This window comes from Caretta caretta, chromosome 1 (genome assembly GCF_965140235.1).
Source record: "Caretta caretta isolate rCarCar2 chromosome 1, rCarCar1.hap1, whole genome shotgun sequence".
NCBI classification, from domain to species: Eukaryota; Metazoa; Chordata; order Testudines; family Cheloniidae; genus Caretta; species Caretta caretta.
This window is the reverse complement of record NC_134206.1, coordinates 206,439,764-206,455,772: the sequence shown is the minus strand read 5'-3', so window position 1 is coordinate 206,455,772 and position 16,009 is coordinate 206,439,764. Positions and strand designations below refer to the sequence as shown.

General features: G+C 44.7%; 1 protein-coding gene across 4 annotated transcripts in view; it reads right to left on the bottom strand.

Annotated features, from left to right (window-relative positions):
- Nucleotides 1-3,577: 3,577 nt before the first annotated feature.
- LOC125621665 (potassium/sodium hyperpolarization-activated cyclic nucleotide-gated channel 3) overlaps nucleotides 3,578-16,009 on the bottom strand; it is a 27,137-nt gene continuing 14,705 nt past the window's right edge. For 3 of the 4 annotated variants that reach the window (XM_048818791.2, XM_075119028.1, XM_075119034.1), the window contains 2 exons: nucleotides 15,521-15,643; nucleotides 3,578-4,821 (listed from right to left, as the gene is read on the bottom strand). In XM_048818791.2, the coding sequence (XP_048674748.2) occupies nucleotides 4,771-4,821; nucleotides 15,521-15,643 (174 nt within the window). In that variant the 3' untranslated portion in view covers nucleotides 3,578-4,770. Of the gene's footprint in view, nucleotides 4,822-5,603; nucleotides 9,650-15,520; nucleotides 15,644-16,009 lie in introns of all 4 variants that reach the window. The other variant, XM_075119040.1, reaches the window with a different exon arrangement.

Sequence of the window (16,009 nt, the reverse complement as noted above, 5' to 3'; positions counted from 1 at the left end):
GGGCAGAAAATGCAATAATAATGGGGCACTTCAACTATCCTCATATTGACTGGGTAAATGTCACTCAGGAAGGGACGCAGAGATAAAATTTCTAGACACCATAAATTACTGCTTCTTGGAACAGCTTGTCCTGGAGCCCAAAAGGGAAGAGGCAATTCTTGATTTAGTTCTAAGTGGAGAACAGGATCTGGTCCAAGATGTGCACATAACTGAACCACTCGGTAATAGAGATCATAATGTAATTAAATTTGACATCCTCATCGGGGAGAAAATGCCAATGAAACCCACCACACTAGCATGTAACTTCAAAAAGGGGAACTACACAAAAATGAGGAAGCTAGTTAAACGGAAATTAAAAGGCACAGTCACAAGGGGGAAATTTCTGTAAACTATTTAAAAACACTGAAAGAGAGGATCAAAGCAAATTTATACTCCAAATCAAAAAAAGTAAGAGGACCAAAATAATAATAATAATAATAATAATGCCAACATGGCTAAATAGCACAGTAAAAGTGACAGAGGCAAAAAGGCATCCTTTAAAAAAAACCAGGAAGTCAAATCCTAGTGTGGGAAATTAGAAAGGAACATAAACTCTGGCAAGTCAAGGTAAAAGTATAATAAGGCAGGACAAGAAAGAATTTGAAGATCAACTAGCTAAAGACACAAAAACTAACAGCAACATTTTTTAAGGTACGGCAGAAGCAGGAAGCTTGCCGAACAGTCAGTGGAGCCAGTGGACAATGGAGGTGCTAAAGGAGCACTCAAGGAAGACAAGGACACTGCAGAGAAGCTAAATTAATTCTTTGCATTGGTCTTCACTACAAAGGATGTGGGGGAGATTCCCACACCCACGTCATTCTTTTTGGTGACAAATCTGAGGAGCTGTTCCAGACTGAGGTGTCAGTAGAGGAGGTTTTGGAACAAACTGATAAATTAGACAGTAATAAGACACTAGGATCAGATGGTATTCACCCAAGAGTTCTGAAGGAATTCAAATATGAAGTTGCAGAACTACTAACTGTGATATGCAAACAGAAAAGGAGTACTCATGGCACCTTAGAGACTAACCAATTTATTTGAGCATAAGCTTTCGTGAGCTACAGCTCACTTCATCGGATGCATACGGCTAAATGCAGTGCCTTGCATAATGACAGGTTTCAGAGTAACAGCCGTGTTAGTCTGTATTCGCAAAAAGAAAAGGAGTACTTGTGGCACCTTAGAGACTAACCAATTTATTTGAGCACAAGCTTTTGTGAGCTACAGCTCACTGCATCCGATGAAGTGAGCTGTAGCTCACGAAAGCTTATGCTCAAATAAATTGGTTAGTCTCTAAGGTGACACAAGTACTCCTTTTCTTTTTGTGAATACAGACTAACACGGCTGTTACTCTGATAACTGTGATATGTATTCTACCTCTTAAATCAGCCTCTATACCAGATGACTGGAAGGTAGCTAATGTAAGGCAGATTTTTAAAAAGGCTTTGGAGGCAATCCTGGCAATTATAGGCCAATAAGCCTACCTTCAGTACCAGGCAAACTGGTTGAAATTATAGTAAAGAACTGAATTATCAGACACATAGCTGAACACAACTTGTTGGGGAAGATTCAACACAGCTTCTGTAAAGGGAAATAATGCTTCACCAATCTATAAGAATTCTCTGAGGGGGATCAACAAGCATGTGGAAAAGGGTGATCTAGTGGATATCATGCTCTTGGACTTTCAGAAAGCTTTTGACAGTGTCTCTCACCAAAGGCTCTTCAGCAAACTAAGCAGTCATGGGCATGAAGTAACACAGGAAGCTGTCTGAGCACCTGGTTGGCTGCTATTATGTACCTGATTACCTGGCTCCTGAGCCTGGTTCCTATCTTCTTTATACCAGACCCCCATCTATTCCCAGTTCCTGCTTGCCTGCCTTACTCCAGGTCCCCACTCCTATGCCTTTGCCCTGATGCTGTCTCTGGCTCTGGCCCCTGGCTTGGCACCAGACACTGTCTCCAGCTCTGACCACCCACACTCCAGTCATTGCAATTACCTCATCTCAAAAAGGATATAGTAGAATTGGAAAGGTACAGAGAAGGGCAACAAAAATGATTAGGCGTATGGAAGAGCTTCCATATGAGGAGAAATTAAAAAGACTGAGACTGTTCAGCTTAGAGAAAAGATGACTAAGGGGAATATGATAGAGGTCTATAAAATCATGAATCATGGGGAGAACGTGAATCGGGAAGTGTTATTTACCCCTTCACATAACACAAGAACCAGGGATCACCCAATGAAATTAATAGGCAGCAGGATTAAAATAAACATAAGGAAGTAATTCTTCACACAACACACAGTCAACTTGAGGAACACATTGCCATGGGATGCTGTGAAGGCCAAAAGTATAAATAGGTTAAAAAAATTAGATAGGTTCATGGAGGATAGGTCCATCACTGGCTATTAGCTCAGATGGTCAGGGATGCAATCTCATGCTCCAGGTGTCCCTAAACCTCTAACTGCCAGAGGCTGGGACTGGAAAACAAGGGATGGATCACTTGAAATTGTCCTGTTCTGTTCATTCCCTCTGAAGCATCTGGTACTGGCCACTGTCAGAGGACAAGATACTAGCCTAGACAGACCATTGGTTTGACCCAGTACGGTCGTTCTTATGTTATGTTTTTAAGAATTTAACCTTCAGTGTGGATTAGAAGTTCCTTTTTATGGCAGAAGCAGAAACTGTTTCTGCGAAACTGAAATAGGGCCAGCAAAGAGTCATCAACATTGAGTAGGCCAATTCTGGTGGGACCATGGTTGCTGCCCGCAGAGCCATTTACTCTTAATGACCCTCTGCCAGCAATCCCACTTGATGGCTGAAGCGTGGAAAATCCCACTGTAAGAAGAGAAGGAGGAAAAGGTGTCAAAAGTGGCTTTTAAATATGACATAGTCACTTGCAAGGAGAGCCAGAGCATTACCAGAGATAGAAGACCCAGCAGGAAAAGTGGGCTTGGCATGGCCTCCCTGAAGAACACTGACCAAAATCAGGAGTGGAGAGAATTGCACTCAGGTATTTGTTGCTTTTCCGTAGATCTTTAATACTCTTGTGTGCTCTCTGAGATTAAAGTGGCTGTGTGTTTAAGTTCCTTTGTAAGGCTTGAATTTTCATATGGTCCCTGAAGAGTTAAACTATCAATTGGAGTGCTCACAGAGGAAGAGCTCTGGAGAGAGCATGTATCAACTACTTGGGGAAACTACTGTGCAGCCACAATCCCTAACTTCTCGCCAGCCTTATTTGTTTTCCTATCAATCACTTTTGTACTTGCCTTTACCAGATGGCCACCCTGCAGTATGACACTCTTCACAGGGAGAGAGAGTCGTCTGGTTCTTCTTGATGCTTTCAAACCATGTTAAATTCACTCATTCTTAAGCCCCCCTCCATGTCCCAAAACATACTGTAACCCCCCCATTCAGACAGACACAACCCTGCCCCCCAACATCGACATCCCATCACTTTTCACTCATCTAATCACTTTTTCTGATATGTTACAAAGAGCTAATTTTTACTGTTGATCTGTCAGGGATCTAGATGGACTCTGATATTTACTTAAACTTTGTATTTTATTTGAGTTAGTTATCGTCAGTACAAAAATATTTTTGTTTCTAGTAACACTATAGATACAGTGACACTGAACATGCTGTGAAACATCCATTTCAGAAGCTGCACTAATCTCAGTCACATCACCTTCCATCACACAGAGACAATAAGCATTCTCACTCCTCTGGCCACCACACTGGAAAGTTTGGAGTTCTAAGGGAGGTTATTTCTGTGGCTCCGAGAGCTTCACACAAGTTCCAGGCAAAATTCGGTGCTCTCTGGTCCATACAGCAGAGTTTGACTAAAAGATTTCCCCCCTGCATACATGAACTTTGTGGAGTTAACCATATATAGGGAAAACCGAATTCAACAAGCTCTCAGTTATTGGAGGAAATAGTACACTGGGCAATGGTATTTAAAATCCAACTCAATATAATCTGGATATGGGCCTGAGTTGAAGATTTAGGGTACATTTTTCAAAAGTGAGTTGAGGCCAGCTTTGTAAAGGCATTCAGGCACCTAAAGATACAGATAGACATTTAATGGGATTTTCACAAGTGCTGAGGCCCCTAACACCCTGGGAATTTTCAAAGTCCCACTAAGCACCCATCTGTATCTTTAGGTGCCTAAATACCTATAAAACTCTGGCCCTTAGGAACTTAAGTCCCACTGACCTTCAAACACTTACATTACTTTTGAAAATGGGAGTTAGGCTCCCCAACTCCCTTACGCACCTCTGAAAATTGTATCCTTAGTTCAATACGGAAAGGATGAGAGGGTCCATCTATATAAATGTCAGCAGAGAAGACAAAGGCAAGGTGATTAGGTATTTTAAAGACAGTAAGTTAGAACCTGACCTGACTTGAGGTGAAAGAAACCGCCTAAAAAGAGCTCTGTTTTCTGCTTCATTGCTTAATTCTCCTCTCAAAATTGCCCAGTGGATAACACAACTGCATATGCTGAACAAATGCAGAAATGCAACAGAGATGTATGAGGATAATCACCTTGCAGAGCTGAACTCAAAAGACAATTCGTCCCAGAGACTGACTTGATCTCAAAACCTTTGAGATGTGAGATGCACTGGTTCATTCCTTCACACATCCCAGCAGCTGAAATCTGTGACATAGCAGCAGTGGAATGGCTCTTGCATCTGAAGACACTGACTATTCCTTTTTGGCTCCTCTTCATCTTCAGCTCCTACAGTTTGTCATGGCTATTATGTTTTATTCTGTTGCACAACTTCAAGTTCTGCAAAACATGATTGAGAGAGATTTTAAGACACTCAAGCAAACCAAGAGTTTGTCTACACAGGGGGTTTAAACTAGACTAAGTCAACTGGACTAGTAACTAATCTAGTGCTTGCATACACATGATACAATTCATTATAGTACACTAACTCCATATTTATCACAAACTCTGGAATCCTATTTCAAAGTGCACTAAGTTTGATGATGTCAAGGTTCCTTCTCCACTCTGAACTCTAGGGTACAGATGTGGGGACCTGCATGAAAACCTCCTAAACTTATTTTTACCAGCTTAGGTTAAAACTTCCCCAAGGTACAAACTATTTTACCTTTTGCCCTTGGACTTTATTGCTGCCACCACCAAGCGTCTAACAAATATATAATAGGGAAAGAGCCCGCTTGGAAACATCTTCCCCCCGCCCCGCCCCAAATCCTCCCCAAACCCTACACCCCCTTTCCTGGGGAAGGCTTGATAAAAATCCTCACCAATTTGCATAGGTGAACACAGACCCAAACCCTTGGATCTTAAGAACAATGAAAAAACAATCAGGTTCTTAAAAGAAGAATTTTAATTGAAGAAAAAAATTAAAAGAATCACCTCTGTAAAATCAGGATGGTAAATACCTTACAGGGTAAACAGATTCAAAACATAGAGAATCCCTCTAGGCAAAACCTTAAGTTACAAAAAGACACAAAAACAGGAATATCCATTCCATTCAGCACAGCTTATTTTCTCAGCCATTTAAAGAAATCATAATCTAACGCATATCTAGCTAGATTACTTACTAAGTTCTAAGACTCCATTCCTTTTCTGTTCCCAGCAAAAGCATCACACAGACAGAGAGAGCCTTTGTTTCTCCCCCTCCTCCAGCTTTGAAAGTATCTTGTCTCCTCATTGGTCATTTTGGTCAGCTGCCAGCGAGGTTATCCTAGCTTCTCAACCCTTTACAGGTGAAAGGGTTTTTCCTCTGGCCAGGAGGGATTTTAAAGGTGTTTACCCTTCCCTTTATATTTATGAGAGATGAGATGTGAGTGAGTTAGTTCAGTCTATTGTTTGTGTTCATGCAAAGCTGCTGCACACTGCTTTGGCAGTCTTCCAACTGCTATCCCACACAGCTTTGCAGCCACCCATTAGTTTACCTGCATGCCCTCCACTGCTCCGGTATCAAGTTGACTGGATGTCCCCTCCCCTGTTTAAAAACTGCAGCGTAGCCAAAATTGGCCCATTTGCTCCGGGATTTGAGTATATCAGCATGGCTGCAATAGTACTCCAGAAGCCCACATACCTCAAGCAGCCTCCTGGAGCCATCCTGAGACCCTAGATCTTCATCATCATCTGCTGAGAAACATCAGTGCAGGAAGCTCTTGTGGCCAGACAATGGAATAAAGTTCTTTTTGTGGACATTGTTAAGCAGATGTCTACAAGGGGACAACCATGATGCTGACCAATGCAGGTGAAAGAGCAAACAGCTCGGGAGAATGTACATTAAAACCAGGGATGCTGGGATAAGTGGAAATGGGAGATGCAGAGGCAACTCCTGGAGGCAGTACAGAGCCAGAATGCTCTGCTCAGGCCAGTGAGAACAACTGGGACCCCAGCTCTTTTCAGCCATCTAATGCCTCTGATAACTTTGAGTGTCGCCAGTCAACACCAGAAGGCCCAAGAACAAGAAGAGGCAGTGTCCAGGCATATACTCACCTGTGACTTGAATCCCCACTCCCCTTGTTGTGTTCTACTCTCCACTGCACTGTGTCACTTTGAATTTTTGCTTCATTATTGTTTAATTAAAGGTTTCTTTCTGACTGCTACATAATAGACTGTTTAATAATAGAAACAATTAAAAATTCTTTCATAGTCATCAATGCATTTTACCCAGAAAAGTCATAAATTTTAAATAATTCAGCTGCATATTTTCAGGCCTGGCACTCAAAGTAAGAGCAACAGGCATCCCTGACACTATTGCCCTGGCTGTTTTTCAATTTTCTATTGGAGGTGGTGTCTCGCCTGCTATCGCTTCTGCTCCGGGACACTCCAAGGACTGCAGCATCCTCTTCAGGACACAGCCCTCAGCTGTGCCATACTCTGTGCTCCCCCTTTCCGGGGGACAGTATCACAGTCCACTGGTCCAGCCACTTCCTCAGTGGCGAGTGAGTGTGTTGGGGGGGTGACAACCTGCACCCACCTACTACTCCAGGTCCTGGTCCAGGGACCTTGTAGATGGCAGCCCTATGCTGCTTTCCCTCTAATCTCTCAGTATCTTTCCCTGGACCACTTCCCCATGGCCCTAGCACCTTCTGCACCCTTATCTCAGGGCCTCAGCATGCCAGTCTTAGCATGCAGCCAGGAACTCGCTCTCACTCCCCTGATCCTGCCCAGCACTGATCTGTCCAGGGTGCTAGCTTTCTTCCTCCTGCAAGGCAGCCATTGAGCCCTCCTCAAGCTCCAGGGAGCAACTGAACCTGCTCTGCTGTGCAGCTCTTCTTATATAGGCCTGCCTGGCCCTAATGGGCTGCTCCTCGCAGCCCCTCTCCTATTGGCTGCTTTCTGCGCGGCCTCCCTAGGACTCCATTAACCCCTTACAGGCCAGTGTGGGGCAGACGCCCCATCACACTTGTCCATTTAGCAAGGTAAAGAGTCTTAGTTGAAGGCTTTCTACTATTTAGAACTTCCTGAACTTCCTTAGAACAACCTCCTTCCAAGGATGTTGGCCAGAAAGAATCCAAGCTGTCGGGTGGAGGGCTCTTTGACTCTTGACAAGACCTTGGGCAGGAGTGGAGTTGGAGGGAATGCATACAGCAGGCTCTTCGACCAGGGTGGCAGGAAGGCATCTGTCAACAAACCCAGGGTGTGGCCTGCTCAGGAACAAAAAAGATAACATTTTTGTATGCTCATTTTGCAAACAGGTTCACTTGGGGGATTCCCCACAGCTGGGAAATGGATGTGGTCACATCTGGATGAAGGGACCACTTGTGGTGACTTGTGAATGACCTGATTAAGTGATCTACCAGAGCATTCTGAGCCCCTGGAAGGTAAGCAGCTTTCAGGATGATGGAACTGGTGATGCAGAAATTGCAAAGCAGAAACACTTCTTGGCATAACTTTGTCAACTAGGCCCTCCATTTGTTTACACAGAAGATGGCTGCTGTGTTGTCTGTAAGCACCAACACATTCTGCCTCTTGATATGTGGAAGGAACACCATGCAAGCCAAACAGATGGCCCGAAGCTCCCTTACATTTATATGGAGCTTTAGATCTTGAATAGACCAAAGACCTTGTGCCTGTTAGGGACCTAAGTGAGCTCCCCAGCCTAGAACCAATGCATCTGTGACAAAGGTGAGTGTCTGTTGTAGAGCACCAAAGGGGACTCCCTCACAAACATTCAAGAGTTCTCTCCACCAGTCCAGGCTGTCACTTGAACCACCATGTCCATATGATGATGAGCTGGTGAGTACGCCAAAGCTAGCTCCCTGAAGCACAGCCTGGCATCCTGTACTATCTAAGCACATGCTACCATGTGCCCTAGAAGCTTGAGGCAATTTCACACTGTAGTGACAGAATGTGTGTTTAGATCTAGAGCAATGACCCGCATTGCTTGGAATCTTAACCCTAGCAGGAAAGCCCTGGCCTTTGTGGAGTCCAGGGCTGCCCCAATAAATTCTATTGTCTGTACAGGAGTAGGTTATAGTTCACTGTATTGCTTAGAAGCCCCAGAGCACTGAAGGTGGACTGTATGGTGGCTATGCTGGACAGTACCGGAGACCTAGACCAGCCTCTTACTGGCCAATCATCTAGATAAGTGAATATGTGGACTCCTGATTTTTGTAAGACCCCATCTTTTATAATACAACTTATCCTAAAACCAATGCCCCAGAGGGTCATTCCTTTCTGCTATTCAAAAAGGGTGGCTGGCAGGATAAACTATGACCTTTAATACAAATATAAAATCCTACCCCTACAAAGGCTGTGATGGTGGGAGGAGCACAGATTCCATCAGCAGATATTTGAGTATGGCTGCACTGTCTTTGAGAGAGGTTTGAATCCCCTACAAATGTGACATTTGTCACTCACATCTGCCTCACACTTAGGCAGCTGGGGTTTGGGTCACTCACTGGCATGGACTTGTTACATGAGTGACAAGACTTGAAGCCTGGAAAACAAGGCATGAGTTTGGTACCAGTACCAAAATGGGAACTGGCGAATCCATGCTATTAAGTACTAATCTAAACTTAATCTTATATCTTAAACTATGTACAAAAACTCTAAACTAGCCTAAAACTAACAGAACAGGTACTACAACAAAGAGGGTGGGACTGCAAATGCAAGGACAGCAGCTCCAACATCATGGGTGGTAGGAAGGAACTGAGAGGGGACGGGGGAGGCTCTGCCTTTATATCTGCATACAGTGATATGAGGCAGTAAAGGACACTCACACTGCCCTGATGGGTACTGCTGAGGGGGAAATCTCTAATAACTGCACTTGGCGTGCACGCATCGACAGTAGAACGGACATGTGTAATCACTTGAAGAACAACACTGAACACTGTGTAGTTCATCCAGGAACCGCTTCTCTAGTATCAGTTGCTTGGTGGTCTCCTCTTCTTCCTTGTCCTTGTCCCTCCATTGCCACTGAAGCTGCTGGAAGAGCTGCCGCCACGACAATGTCATCTGCTTGGTGGTGTGTCGGGTGAAGTCCAATGCTGAGTTTCATCCAACTTTGAGTGTTGAATATAGCCCAAACAGCCTCTGTGTATTTGTGGTTGCCAGCACAGTGCTGTAGGGCACTGCTGCGTCCATGCTGGCTGACAGGAATTCAAAAACGTTGTTAGTCTGCCTAGAAAGGAAGCACGGGGTGGAGACAGCGGAAACATGGGGTATTTAAAAATGTGAAACTCGGGGCTTCTGCTATGCATCCCACAATGCAGAGTGAGAAATGCACAGTGCACAGCAGTGATGCAAAAGAGCATAGGATACTCTCTAAGCAGCAAGCTGCTACCATGTGAACACAGTGATGCAAATTGAAAGAGGCATAGCCATCCCATGTGCATGCTATTAGTGCAGGTTACTTGCTGTGAGTTAAATAACATGCATGAAATCAATCTGGTTAAACACCCTTCACATATACATGCTAAGATTGCTACTGGCAGTGACACCAGCCCCAAGATTGCTACTAGCAGTGATATTGTAACTGGTAGAATAAAATTATCTGGTGTGGAATCCATGATGGGAAAACAGATACATTTTACAAGAGCAATAAAGAGCTGGACCTGGAATTATCCCTCTTTTCAGCTGGCAGATGGCAACCTTGAACCATAACCCTCAGAGCCACTTTAGATCACAGTTCTATAAAAGCACTGCCTGGTTTACAGCAGAACTCATCCAATTAAGATTTAAGTTAAAAATAGACAAGGACACAAATGGTATCACAGGCTATAAAATGGGATTAGATACTTAACTCTGGTGATCTTTACCCAGGAACCATGAGTTTGGGTTCTGAAAGGACTATTCCGTATTTTATTGGCAAGGACCTTTTGCTTTCTTTGGGACCACTAATCAAAGATCATTCATTAGGACCATTAGAAAGAAAAGGAGTACTTGTGGCACCTTAGAGACTAACAAATTTATTTGTTAGACTCTAAGGTGCCACAAGTACTCCTTTTCTTTTTACGGATACAGACTAACATGGCTGCTACTCTAGGGCCATTAGATTAGTACTCAGGGGGAAGGTTGCCATCTCTGGCATCATCAACAACAATTTCTGTGCTACCTGGGGTTTTATATGGAAGTCTCTCTTTAAAATACTGACCAGGTCTGGCTCTGCTTATGTTACAAGACAACCCCAGACAGACATGTTATAGCTCCTGAGTGTCTTCTCCTTCCCCCAGTCCAGTCTTCAGTTTAGAATTAGTGTTGAGTTCAGAGGAAAAAATGTTGCTGAGTTAGTACTGTACCTGGGGGGAAAGCAGTCTTTTGGTGTACATGCTTATTTAATGTAATGGTAAAATGAAGAGACACCACAGCTGTCTGATCACTCTGTGGTTAATTCACTTCAGGGCTCCTGCTCTTATCAGAAGAGTTGCAGAAGCCTGTAACTCTTATTCGTTCGAGTCATGAAAAGTGGAAAACCAACGGATTTCCTGTGTCCATTTCTCTATTTCAGAGGAACTGTGAATTGTGTGCTGACTTAGCCAATGCTAAGTTATAGAAACTACTGACGACAGCAAAACTTTCCTCTGTACAGCCATCTGCTTCCAGGGCAGTCACATGCAATGCCTTCCGTTTAAAAACACAAAGCCCCTTTTGGCATGACAGCTTTTAACAGAATTTGTAACCAGTCAGCTCTGTCATACAACAGAGTTACTACTCAGTAACCGTAGGAGCTAAGTGTTGCACCCTGTTAGTAGCCTAGGAGGATACACATTTGTCTATATGTAACCAGTTCAGCACATTGTTTTGTAGTGTAGATGGGACCCCCAGCCATGCCTGTGTAAACAGTTTGGCCTTCCCTCCTTCTAGCATTCTGTGCAGTCAAACATCCCAGAGGTCATTGCCCAGTGGGCTGTTGGTGCTGCTCTGCATGCATGTCCTTTGGGAACCATATCCCCTGATGAGGCACTATATGCTAGCTGTCCAGATATCCCAGAATGCACTAAAAGAAATGTGGCCTGGCACCACGGTGGGCGCGATGTTGTCTGGCACACGTTTCTGTTGTGGAAAAGCTGCTGTGTGGGCAAAATTCAGCTGTGTTTGTTGTAACTGGCTCAAATGAGAGTGTCACACGCTGTACTGCATACAGTTGAACCTGTAGCCCGGATGGAATGATGAATGTGGGAACTTTCAGTAACACATTTAGAATCCATGTGTGAGCCTCAGACCATTTCTACACTCGACAGAGGCTACAGCGGCACAGCTACTACAGCGCCGAAGCCATGCCACTGTCACCCCACCACGCAAGTGCAGAGTACAGAGGCAGAAGGGTGTTTCTGTCGCTGCAGAAGCTCTACCTCCCCGAGTGACGGTAACTCGGTTGAGGGAAACATTCTTCCGCTGACCTAGCTACTGCCACTTGGGGAGGTGGATTACCTACATCAGTGGGAAAAGCCTCTTCCATCAATGTAGGAAGCATCTACACCACAGTACCACAGCGGCATAATTGAAGCACTAGAGCTGTGCCGCTGTAGCACCCGTAGCCCATAGAGACAGGGAGACCAGATGGATGTGAGGAAGACATGGAATAAGGGGGCGATTGCTTCTGCCAGCGTGCACGCTGTCTTAAGCTTTGCTTCTCCATGAAAACCTAAAGTTTTCTCCGGTGCTGATTTCCAGTTGACTAATAAATGCTGCCTTGTTTTGAAACGGTATCTGTGTTGCTGCAGGTACTTGCTGGGTTGCATTGCTTCCAGAGAAGGTAAAGCCTCTCTCAGGAGCATGTGTAATTACTGCTGAGTACACCAAATCCCTAGGGTGCCAATAGCTTGCCAGGTGTACCACAACTCAGAGGCAAGCACTGTCAATGCTTTGGCAGGTAGGCCTTGTAGGCTGGTGGATCCCAATAGCCACTCAGAGACATGGCTAAGGAAAAGGTTATTTTACTAGGGCTGGTGAGAAAGGTGGTAAATACCCTAGGTACAGATGCCTAAACAGTTACCATTCAAAATGTGCAAGAGTGGTTCCTGTTTGGATCCCTGTGGCAGTCCAACTGAGAGTCAGGGCTCTTCAGGCGTACTGCCTGGAGTGCCCTATCGAGTCCAGTCTCTATTCAAAGTAAATTGGAATTTTGCAGGTTTCCAAGCCAGGCTCAGTTAGTATCTTTCACCAGGCCCCACTACACTGGCTCTCTGACCAGCTGCTGCTACTACCCCATAAATCCCACACTGAGCTGAACCTAGCTGTGATGTCCAGTAGTCACAGCCTGTTCCCCATGTGGCTCTGCATTCATTCCTGTTTCCAGTCTCTCTCCTGCTCCCATGTGATTGCTGCTTCAGCTTCCTTGCAGCTCCCCTTGCCATGTGCTACCCCTCCCAAAACAGAGCCTGGCCACTTCTGGCTCAGGACCTTTCTCCTTACCTGGCCAGAGGAAAGGGAAGCGCAATGGGAAGTGGGCTGACGGGAGTGGTAGTCCCGTACTGAGCAAATCCATCACATTGATCTACACAATGTCTACACTGGTGAGCTTACAGCGGCGCTGCTGTAAGATCACTTGTGTAGCCGCTCTATGCCGATGTGAGAGAGCTCTCCCACTGACATCATAAAACCACCTCAGTGAGTAGCGGTAGCTATGCACGCCCTACCACTTATGCCAGTGAAATTTATGTCACTCGGACGTGTGTTTTTTCAAACCCCTGAACGACATTTTGCTGACAGAAGTGTTAGTATAGAGATGGCCTAAGATGGACATGCTGTGAGAGCTCACGGTGAGACACAGAGGTGCTGGAGCCTGAAGGCCCAGTGTTGCAGTGGGAAAGCTACACAGCTCACCCTTGTAAAAAGTTTCAGAGTAACAGCTGTGTTAGTCTGTATTCGCAAAAAGAAAAGGAGTACTTGTGGCACCTTAGAGACTAACAAATTTATTTGAGCATGAGCTTTCGTGAGCTACAGCTCACTTCATCGGATGCATACCATGGAAACTGCAGCAGACATTATATACACACAGAGATCATGAAACAATACCTCCTCCCACCCCACTCTCCCGCCGGTAATAGCTTATCTAAAGTGATCATCAAGTTGGGCCATTTCCAGCACAAATCCAGGTTTTCTCACCCTCCACCCCCCCCACACACACAAACTCACTCTCCTGCTGGTAATAGCCCATCCAAAGTGACAACTCTCTTCACAATGTGCATGATAATCAAGGTGGGTGAGGGGGTGAGAGAACCTGGATTTGTGCAGGAAATGGCCCACCTTGATTATCATGCACATTGTGAAGAGAGTTGTCACTTTGGATGGGCTATTACCAGCAGGAGAGTGAGTTTGTGTGTGGGGGGGTGGAGGGTGAGAAAACCTGGATTTGTGCTGGAAATGGCCCAACTTGATGATCACTTTAGATAAGCTATTATCAGCAGGACAGTGGGGTGGGAGGAGGTATTGTTTCATGATCTCTGTGTGTATATAATGTCTGCTGCAGTTTCCATGGTATGCATCCGATGAAGTGAGCTGTAGCTCACGAAAGCTCATGCTCAAATAAATTGGTTAGTCTCTAAGGTGCCACAAGCACTCCTTTTCTCCTTGTAAAAAGTATTGATCCTTGGAATCTAGCACACTTAAGGAGTTACTCCCCACCAAAAGGTGGGGGGCAATAGTCAGACAGATGGGCCCTAACACTATTTCCTTCTCCTGCTTCTACTGACAGGGAGCTCTGACACAAGGCTCACCCATCAGGCTTTCACAATCATGGATGGTGCACTTTGTAATCTCCTCTCCTATCTCTGGATATGCCTCCAGCAACTCCTTCAATTTATCACCAGACAGTGAGAACAAACGGCACATGGTGGGAGCTGTGACACTCATACTCCGAGCACACTCCTTAAACAGGAAGATCTCTGCACAGAAAGATGTGAGGAAGGAATTAAGGTTCTCCCTGTTCTCAGTTCTGGTACCTGGCACAACAGCAACCTGGAGCAGCAACCACAGGGAAAGTCCTGTTCAGCCCACACATGCAGCCCTGGGATGGAGCATGCTGTGGGGATGGTGCATGTGCAGTCTGGTAGGCACTAGGGGCTGTGAGAGGCTGAAGCGTGCTGAGCGGAGAGGGAATCTCCAGACAATGTAGCAGCCAAACTCTAACAAGTCTCTATTGAGAATATACAAATTGCAGCTTTTCAGAAGGCTCAAAACTTGGCCAAATTTGGATCATTTTTCATGGGTCCAGCAAAGGCACATCCCTAACACTAGGGTAACCGCTCTTGCCAAATTTCAAGTCCCTGCTCCAAAGCATGAAGATGTTAGAGTGTCTAAAAAAAAAAGTGTGTGTGTGGAGGGGGTTCCTTACAATGATTTTGTTAACATGGGCAAAGCAACATGGCTGAACCATTTTTGCTGAAACTAAAAAATCACGATAATTGTCCAAGGGATTCAGGGACAGAAATAAAACCAAAAACTTCCTGTAACTAATTATTTTGTAATTTACTAGATTTCAGTTGACATTGCCCCTTTAAGCTCAAGACTGTTTTCTCTGCCCACAGCAATGTAGCAATTTATGTGCATCTATTTAGGATTCTAGGGTCAATATGTAATGAGGCCAAGCAGTCTCTGCCCCATTGCAGGGCAAAGGCAGATGAGGAGACCTACATTATGGCCCAAAGATGTCCTCATGTGGGGGTTGTAGACCTCAGAATACTGGTCCCAGCATTGCAATGCACCGTTCTAATCCAAGAGTAAACCCTTTCTGTTTGAAATGGAATATTATAAGCTGAGACCAGAAATCTCAGAGGGCAGCATCTTTCTTTTAAAATGAAGGTGCACCTGAATATTAGCTGCTTCCCTTGGGCTTCTGACAAATGGAAAATATGGCCACTGGTTGGGCAGAATTTTGGTGTCTCATCTGCTCTAGGCTAACGCTAGGAAAACCATTATCAAAACAGGCAGAAAAACCTCCAAAGTAATCTCCAGCCTTCAATTATTTTGTCATGGACTTGCTCTCTATGAGGACTCTCCCATATTCAAGGAAGTACATCCTATCTCCATAGGAGCCCTCTACTATGATTACCTCTGTAGGCTGGAACAGTTCAATATTGAGATGCATAATCACTGCATTCAGGAAGTTCAGATCACAATGCTGGAACAGTGACACTTTCTTCACCAGCCTGGCACAGAGATGGTGCTTCACCTCCTGAATAGATAATGCAAAAGCAAATGGTCAGATAAGCTAGTGTAGGAAATAAAGGGTTAAGTTAGTGTAAAAAGTAAAAATACATGTTTTAGTAAGGCCATGGAAAGTGCAGGTCTGTTAGAAGTCGTGGGAAGGCCTTGAAAGAAAATTGCTTAATTGGGAATGCTGGACCTGATGGGATAAAACAGAAGGATGAAGCAGCCCCAATTGTCAGAGGTAGTTAATAATGAGAAAGGATTGTGCACCTTGAACCAGCAATGTTCCCAAACTGGCCAAAACGTGTTTTGTTAGCTAAGTTAGTAAGAGGCAATCACATCACTTGTTTATTAAAAGGTATAAAAGGGTGAATTCTTGGAGGGTTCATTG